Source organism: Cucurbita pepo, chromosome LG09 (genome assembly GCF_002806865.2).
Source record: "Cucurbita pepo subsp. pepo cultivar mu-cu-16 chromosome LG09, ASM280686v2, whole genome shotgun sequence".
In the NCBI taxonomy this organism is placed as follows: Eukaryota; Viridiplantae; Streptophyta; class Magnoliopsida; order Cucurbitales; family Cucurbitaceae; genus Cucurbita; species Cucurbita pepo.
Window position 1 is genome coordinate 6,427,619 of NC_036646.1, and position 9,668 is coordinate 6,437,286.

At 36.0% G+C, this 9,668-nt stretch overlaps 1 protein-coding gene and 1 non-coding gene across 2 annotated transcripts; one reads left to right on the top strand and one right to left on the bottom strand.

Annotated features, from left to right (window-relative positions):
• The first annotated feature begins 870 nt into the window (after positions 1–870).
• Positions 871–944, top strand: TRNAN-GUU. Its single transcript has one exon. It is a non-coding gene; the product is annotated as a tRNA-Asn (tRNA).
• Positions 945–5,369: 4,425 nt separating this feature from the next.
• On the bottom strand, positions 5,370–7,488 carry LOC111802619 (berberine bridge enzyme-like 18). Its single transcript, XM_023687053.1, has 2 exons — positions 6,609–7,488; positions 5,370–6,291 (listed from the first exon to the last, which is right to left on the bottom strand). Exons 1-2 carry the CDS (start codon positions 7,486–7,488, stop codon positions 5,537–5,539), a joined length of 1,635 nt encoding a protein of 544 aa, XP_023542821.1. The 3' UTR covers positions 5,370–5,536.
• Positions 7,489–9,668: the final 2,180 nt, after the last annotated feature.

The following is a 9,668-nucleotide window of genomic DNA, read 5'->3' on the forward strand; positions in this document are numbered from 1 at the left end:
CAGAATTAGCTTGATCAAAACTAATTCAATGAATCGGTTTAAACATCAAACCTAAAGCAAGGTTTGAAAAAGAATAACACCAAAAAGTTATCAAGAAAACACAAAGGTTTTTTCTGTATTCAACCAAAATCCCCCAAACATGAATATTACATGTCTTTAAATAGGCCCAGAAGATAACCCTAACAAAATAAAAGGTTATCAAGAAAACATAAAGATTTGTTCTGTATTCAACCAAAATCCCCCAAACATGAATATTACATGCCTTTAAATAGGCCCACAAGATAACCCTAACAAAATAAAGTTCAGCCACCAACCACTAATAAATGCTATTAAATGCTATTAAATACAAATTGAAGAATATAAGGCAATTCATACCAACTATTAATAAATGTTATTAAATATAAATTGGAAGAAAATAAGCCAATTCATAAATTGTCTTAATTGGTAGTTCAACTACCAAAGGGAAGTCTTCTAATCACTTTCCAATGTCAGCCACTCCATTATTTTCTTGATTTGATACTTGAATCTTCTTTGTATTGCTTCTTATAATTGCTCGTTCGGGTACATGCACGTGATCAGTTGTTGGATTCATATCACAAGGTCAAAGGTTCAAGCTCTTCTTCTAACTCGTTTAGAAATGATTAATTAGTGGATTCATATCACAAGGTCAAAGGTTCAAGCTCTTCTTCTAACTCGTTTAGAAATGATTAATTAGTGGAGGCTGGAATAACTCAGTTGTTAGAGCCTGTGGCCTTTAACCACAAGGCCCTTCTTCATAGTTTTATCAAGTAGCTGGAATATGTCAATTAATCGCAAGGTCAAAGTTCAAGCTCTTCTCCTAGCTCGTTTAGAAATTTTTAAATAGTGGAGGCTGGAATAGCTCAGTTGGTTAGAGCGTGTGGCTGTTAACCACAAGGTCGAAGGTTCAACCCCTTCTTCTAGCGTACTCAATATAGTTTTATCAAGTAGCTTTAATCGCAAGTTCGAAGGTTCAAGCTCTACTCCTTGCTCGTTTAGAAATTTTTAAATAGTGGTGGCTGAAATAGCTCAGTTGGTTATAGCGTGGTGCTGTTAACCACAAGGTTGAAGGTTCAAGCTTTTCTTCTAGCTCTTTCTTAACCAGAAGGTCGAAGGTTCAATCCCTTCTTCTAAATGTTCAAACAACTGAATGAATTATATCATGGTCTATCAAGGAAAGACGACTAGGTGCATCGACTACACTTAGATAGTGTTGAAGCACCGCTCACTAGTTTACCAATTTCATGGTCCTCTAAAAGGAAGGTGGTTGGTTAGAGCGACTCTTAACCACTTCGAGAGGCTCGCCAATTGGTATCGGAATGTGTTAAGAGTGTGTGGGCCAATTTACCAACTAGGTGCATCGACTACCCTTGTTGAAGCGCGGCCCACCAATTTACCAATTTCATGGTCCTCTCGAATATGTTAAAAGCGTGTGGCTCGAATAGCTTAGTTGAATGAAGACCCAATTCAATTCAAGGATGAATTATATAATAGTCTATCAAAGAAAGACCACTAGGTCGCCGACTACCCTTTGAAGGTGTTGAAGCGCGGCAATTGCATGATCCCCTCGAAGGTGTTAGATAGAATGTGTGGCAGGAGCGTGTGGTTATTAATTACAAGGTCGAATGTTCAAATGGAGCGTGTGATTGTTAATTACAAGGTCGAATGTTCAAATGTTCAAACCCTTCTTCTAGCATTAATTTATTTGTTAGAGGGTGTCCTTCTAGAAAGACGACTAGGGGCATCAACTACCCTTAGAAGGTGTTGAAGCGCAACTCACCAATTAACCACAAGTTTGAAGGTTTAAACCCTTCTTCTAGCGTTAATTTGTTTTGAAGACTCCAATTCAATTCACTAAATGGATTATATCATAGTCTATCAAAGAAAGACGACTAGGTCGTCGACTACCCTTTGAAACTATTGAAGGGCGGTAAACATACTATAGTTATATCGTTTCATAAACATATCATGGCCACTTACAAAATTGGCCTTGTCGGCATTCTCCCTAAACTCAGTACGTTTGAATTATGTCCCTCAAAGTTGTTTGAAGTCGGGAGTCTTTTTCTATTAAAATAGGATCTTATAGTGACCTTAAATGCCTTGAACAAGGTCAATTTCAACTTCGGGATAGTCAGAACGGTGGAATTTTGTAAAAATCCTCATAATGAGTCGTGAAGCTAAGTTTTGAGCTGTTAGAGCCGTCGAACCCAAAGTGAAGTCGAGCCGAATGAGCTATATCAGCCAAAGGAGTTGGCATCTGCATGCGCGATGTCCAGCACTAGTCGCATTTTGGGTCGAGGCGCAGACTTCATGTCAACTACACGGGCGTGTGGGTCTGCGCAAGGGTCGTGGGTTGAGTATGTCGCTATCGGGTCGAGGTGCAACGCTAATGGGCTTTGAATCGCGGGCTACTGGACTTGGGGAATTTTGTATGGTTTGATGCGGGTCCGGGTCGGCTGACGCGGGTTACAATGTTGGGAGTTGTGGGCTTAAGCTGTGTCTATCTGTCGCGGCTGATGCGGGTTGTTACTGCCTTGTCCCTACGTACATATCATTTTACGTAACATACCCCAAAGGGTTCTTGTGTTTTGTTGGCATCGTGCTCGTCTTAAAACAGTCATTTGTCTTTCCTCGTCCTTCCTCTTGGTACCTCCTTTCTTTAACATTTTCTGTCTACAGATAAAAGTGTGGAGAGAAAGATGTTGGTAGGGATGCTGATTCGTGGTCGGTTGAAGATACGAAAATTCTAGCGCCTCGCCAGAATTTTCACGTCTTTTCCGGTGATTGGACTTCTTTTTGTAACCGTTAAAATTGTGATGAGTAAATTTGATGATGAGATCGAGCGCTAAAACGTTCTAGAACAAACTGTCCAAGAAAATGAAAAATCGTGTTTTCTGGTGAGTTGCAGACTGGGGAGATGTTTTCAAAATTAAGATCACACACTTTAAATACATTCGTCCAAAACAATTCCTTTAGCTAGAGGAAAGAACAATGAAGAAATTCCATGAAAAAATCAGGTCCTTAAAATTCTCTAGAATCGGCTGCCCAATAGAAAATTTCTTGGTTGAGCTCCAGCAAGGAAAATGTTTACTGGCGAACTTTGGTGGCAAATAAATTAGGCTACAAAACATGAGAAGTATGAAATCAATTCCTACCTCTTCCTTTTAACATCATCTTTAAATTTCATGAAGAAATCAAGGGTAGAGATGTAGCAATTAGAGTTGGAGGAACGATTTTCAGGCGGCATCGACATCGACCACGCGAGTCTTCTTTCTTCGAGAGGAAGAAGACATTGATGTGGCTAGTACAGTTGAACCTGCCCTGACAATCCAAAACTTGACCCTCCCTTGATATATATATATATATATATATATATATATATATATATATATATATATATATATATATATATTTATTCTAATTCTATTCTAAATTGGTTCTCATGAAAAAAAAAAATGTTCCAGAAATAGATACTCTAAAGATTCTGACAAAGAAAAATTTGAAGTAATTTGGATATTGAAAGCTTGAGAACATAGGTCCCGAACGTCGACGATGAAGTAAGTAGCCTTCTTGGACTTTTCTTAAGAAATACTCATAGGAATCGCTTGGATTTCAGTACGAACTTTAAACAAGTATAAATAAAAGGAATATGAAAGGGAAACACCAAGAACCGTGAGTTAAAACCCTAAAACGATTGAATTGCTCGTTATTTAATTAACATTAAAATGACCCACTAATGAAGCTGCCCTTGAAATTTTAATGTTGAGCATATTATAGCAGGTTAAGATTATGTATGAAATTTAGTAGTCATTAGGAAACGTTAAGTAGCTAAACCAATTAACGGTGTAAAATGACCATAAAGCCCCCAAGGTAACTTATCTCCCGAGCATGATCTAAATGATCTCTGAATTCTATGAAACTTTTTCATAGCTCTTATCTTATGATTATTGATAACTTGGTAAAGTTTAAAAGTTATAGGAACACGTTTAGATGTTAAACCAAGAATTAGGGGGTAAAATGACCAAAATGCCCCTAAAACTCCTTATGATAATTAGGGTAAACATGCTCCAAATGACTTACTACTCTTTATAAGGTCTATTCCTAATGAAGCAAAGATATGTTCATGATTTCAAGTTGATTAGAGCAAGTTTGAAACCTAAATCAAGTCGGGGCATAAAAAACACTTGAAATAATTCAATGACTCTTACCCAAGATTCAAGATTTTTCTAGAATTGTCTAAAGAACACATTATGGTTTCATGAAATTTTGAGTGACTCATGCATGTTACTATAATTTATGTGGAGCTTATGGTTGGTATCACTCGGGAATAAGAGACCAATGTTCTCAAACTCAGAAACTCAAGAAACTGTTAGGACCTTCCACGGTACAACATGTTTATGACTTATACTACATCACTTGGAACGTAAGAAGCCTTGGATTTAGGTTTTCAGATTACTCTAGTTGGAACATACGAAGCCTCGAGCATAGGTATTCAGACTATGCCACCTGGAACTTATGAAGCCTTGGACATAGGTATTCAAAATGTATCATAGGAAACACATGAAGCTCTAGATATAGGATCAAACTACATCGCTTGGAATGTAAGAAGCCTTGGATGTAGGTTTTCAGACTATGTTTCTTCGAATGTAAGAAACCTTGATTTTCAGACTACGCTGCTTGAAACGTAAGATGCCTTGAGCATAGATATTAATACTATGCTGCTTGGAATGCATGAAACCTTAGACATAGGTGTTCAGACTGTATCGCAAGGAACGCATAAAACCCTAGATGCAGATCCAAGTTCCGAAGACAAAAACACTGAACCATAATACTAAAGCAATTAGATTAGAACCAAGGTTGAGACCATTGAATCCAAGGACTGAGGTCCTCAGAATAGTTGAGGATAAGAATTCTCTCCAGGGTAGAACCAAAGGAACCTAGTACTTGCAACAAGAACCAAAGCAAGATAAGTAAGAGTGTGGTACCCTAGCATATCAATGACATGATCACGAGCCTACAAGTAAGCTCCTTACTGAATATTTGTACCCACCCCATGTTTTGCACATTTTTCTGGTAAATAAAGAGCTGATCAAGATCGGGAGCTGACTCTAAAGCAGGTGTGATAGACAAGCCTCATCCGTCGTCCACAACCTCTTTCATTTTATATATTTTGTGTTTTAAACTACGAACTCTATTTTGATATAATATAAATATAATGTACATTATGTTTTAAATTCTCTTTGTTTTATTTTGTAAAAAAATGGTCTGTCTTTTTACACCCTCGAGTCAACCCAAAGTCTTTCCAAACACTAGAACTTCATTCCTAGAGTTGACCAAGTATATGCTTTAAGTTTCCTTGGAAGAAAAGAAGGAATTCATTACATGATGTTAAGACAACCACAAATGAAAGTCAAAACATTAAAACTCATGTATGCCCAATATTTTGCTACATACAAAAAGGGTTTGAGGCATAGTTTAAACACATATATCAAATCACAGAACACTTAGAGAGTAACAACTATTTGGATGAGAGAGTAGGGATACTTTGCTCATGCCTAAAGAAGTCATAAGGATCAACTTTGGTCTTAACATGAACCAATCTATCAAAATTCTCTTTCCCAAAATACTTATAACCCCAAATGCTAGCTTGTTCATAGCTTGTTCTTCCATACTTGTTGTTCGATCCAATATCAAGGTCTCTATAATTGAGATATGCCGCTCTAGGTGACTTCGAAACGAAAGGAGTCATGTAACTATAAAGCGCTCGTATCCAATCTATGTGCCTTTTCTCTGCATCAATACCTCCTTCTACCCAGCCAACGGTGTATCCAATTTTATACATATACTCACCTCTATGTGAAAATGGAGTTTCGGACTCTGAAATTTGACCCATTCTCCCTCCATAAGGAACAAATAAATATTGTGGCAGTTCTATATCTTGAGATCTTAATCTTTCCCATATGCCCTCGATTGCAGCCATGGGAATGGGCTCCTTGACATAGTCGGATTTGATTTTGGTGCTTGCAATAACGGGAGTTGTTTTACTTAGTAGATCTTCCAGCTTACTTCCTGGTTGAAGCCCCGGTTGAAGGCCAGTGCCCATGATGATTGCTGTTTCGATCCAACTCGTTTCCATGCACTCTTTCTTTGACAAACCCAATTCAGGGAATGTTGTGTTAAGGATTGCCACAAGCTCATCTGCCTTCCCAAGATACAATGAGAAGAATAGAGCTATTGGGTTTATTTTGTCACCTTGTCTTGTAAAATTCCCTCCTGTCACCCGTAATTGAGTTGAGTTGTCGGGATAGTTTTTTTTTTAAAGGTACTAATTCTAAAGATATTTTTTTTATTTAATTTTTAAAAATTTAAGAGTATTATCAAAACATTTAAAACACTTCTAAAAGTTAAAAGGACATTTCTTAAACTATTTTAAAAGTTTAAAGATATTTTTTATACAAAGAATTGACGGTTTCTATCGAAAAATAATAAGGGTATTTTTGAATTTTTTCTAAAATTTAAAGATGTTATTGAAACGGTTAACGTTTTAGGAATGAGAAAGTTGTTTGCCGACCCGAGTTAGAAAAACATACCTCCCAAAAGGATGCCAAGAAATATATCATTTTCCAATTTATGAGCCACATATTGCCATTGATGAATGAGCTTGGTGGCACCATCCTCCGAGGTTTTATTAACCATGCATAGGGTCACACTCGCCGGAACCGAAACCAACTTCACCTTCCAAGCCACCACTATTCCAAAGCTCCCTCCGCCGCCGCCTCTAATGGCCCAAAACAAATCTTCTCCCATCAACTTTCTATTAACAAATTTCCCATTTGCATCAACCAATTGAGCGTCTATTACATTATCAGCCGCAAGACCATATTTCCTTAGCAACCTCCCATACCCACCACCACTAAAGTGTCCACCAACCCCAACGGTCGGACAAATACCAGCCGGAAAGGTCAAGGTTTGACTTTTCTTAGCAATACTATAATAAAGCTCACCAAGAGTAGCACCGGACTGAACCCACGCCGTCTTACTTTCGACATCGATAGAGATCGAGTTTAGGTTAATCAGGTCAACGATAATGAATGGTAACGAAGCGACGTAAGAAAGACCCTCGAAATCATGGCCGCCGCTTCGTGTTCGGATTTGAAGGCTGTGGGATTTGGAACAAAGGACGGCTGCTTGAATGTGGGAAACATGTAATGGTGTTATGATGAGGAGTGGCTTTGGGGTTTGAGGGGTTGAGAATCTAAGGTTTCTAAGGGTGAAATTCAAGACATTAGAATATGAGGAATTGAAGGGAGTGTAAAGGACATTTGAAATGGAGGAGCCATCTTGAGAATAATGGGAGAGACATTGAAGAAAGTTTTGATGGGGTTTGCCGAAATTGGCTGAAACCCATGATGAACATGAACATAAAACAAGAAGGGTAAGAGAAAGAGGGAGTAATGGAGAAGAATTCATGGCTGAATTTGACATTTTTGTGATTGAAAGCTTCTCTATTTATGGTGGAAATAATGGATAAAGACATACAAAAATCAAATGATCTATTGACCAAAGTATTATTTAGTCATTAATTTAAGTTTGGATTAGTTGAATTTGATGAATTAAAAATTCAATATCAAATTTCAAATTGTCTACTGGTTACAAAATGGATTATTGGTACTAGAAATCCATAATTGCATTCACAACAAGAAGAAAGTGTTTTCCTGTTTCAAAATAAATTACAACCGCTAGAAGATAATCGCTACTAGATATTGCTCATTTTAGCTCATTTCGTGTCGGCGTGCGTCAGTTACACGATTTTAAAACCCGTCAAATAGAGTTGGTCAAAATGTCAAATGAAAAAGTCAACGTATCTGAATGTCGTTATTACCACGTCATTTCAAAATATCGTAAGAGATTTTTTTATCAAATATTCTAATGAATGTTTATTTTAATAATAGTGGGTTGAAATGTATTATATTGCAAATGTTAAATATTATATTGCAACTTTAGAAATAATATGAATATTTTCTAAGCGTAAAATTTAGCATTTTTATGATAAAATTGTTATATTATGAACAATTTCTAATGATCAACTAAAAAACTAGGATAACTTCTAATGATCAATTCCTTATTTTTAATTATGTAATCATTTCTATATTTTAATTACAAATTAAACATAAAAAAATTCTAATTTAATTTACAAAAATATATTGATTTTTTTTTTTTTTGGTCAGAAAATATCCGAATGCCGTAATGAAATTTGACTATTTCTTACGCATTTTCCACGTTGAAATAAACAATTGATTGAGAAAATTTAATTAAAATTGAGAGATAAAAGATTTGTAATAGTTTTTGAAGAAATTTGAAAGCGTTGACCATTGATTTGAAAGAAAACTTTAGATATTAAATTTATGAAATTAATGATCTAAGCAAAATAAATTAATGATATGTGTCATGGTCTCGAGTTGTAATGTCGTCAACAGCCTTATAAGAATGTTTTGTCTTAACTTGAAATAGAGGTAGCACGTGACTGGAGTATTTTAAAAAATATTCATTAAGTGACCCCACTATCGGTTGACAACCCCAGATTTTTATCAATAATAGCTCTAAGCATAGTAGTCATGATTCCGCTAACAACCTTGATTTGTCCATCCTTTGACCGTGACAAGTAGTTAAATATACTAACTTAGTTCCCAACTTACTCCACGAAACAAGCCAGAAGTGGCTTAAAATTTTAACATCACGATCACTAACTATGCTTTTAGGAATGTCATGCAATTGTACAACTTTCCTAAAGAATAAAACAACAATATGTTTTGCATCGTCATTTTATGAAAAGGAATCAAATGACCCATTTTACTAAATGGACCAACCACGGTAAAGATCCTATGATAAGCTTTCCTAGTCTTAGGTAAACCCAAAACAAAATCCATTGATATATTAATCCAACGACCATTAAAAATAGGTAAGGGAGGATATAAATCGTGTGGTTGAAGCCTAGACTCAGCTTGTTTACATGCGGTACAAAGAGGCACAAACTTTATTAACATTATATCTTATTTTAGGCGCAAAAAAAAAAAAAAAAAAAAATAATAATAATAATAACAACAACAAGCATATTATAAGTTTTAGGAACTCCATGGTTTGCCATTAAACCATCTCCATGAACTCTCTTACAAGTTACAAGAAACTGACGTATGAAACAAGATAGTATGCAAAATTAAGTATTGAGGATGACATACCTTCATGCTAAGGCATCTGCAACAATGTTCTCCTTATCTCGTTTATATTTTATGACGTAAGGGAATGTTTCAATAAATTCCAACCACTTTGCATGTCGCCTACTGAGTTTATTTTGTTGCCTCAAATGATTTAAACTTTCATGGTCCGTATGAATAATGAAATCGTTAGCCCAAAGATAATGTTGCCATGTTTTCAATGTATGAACCAAAGCATAAAACTCTTTGTCATGAGTTAAATACCTCAAAGATGCACCTGCCATCTTTTCGCTTAAGAACATTAATGGTCTTTGATTTTGCATTAATGTAACACCTATCCTTACTCTGCTAGAATCACATTCAATTTCAAAAGTTCACTCAAAATTAGATAATGCAAGCAAGGGAGCATAACTCAATTTTTCTTTCAAAGTGTTAAAA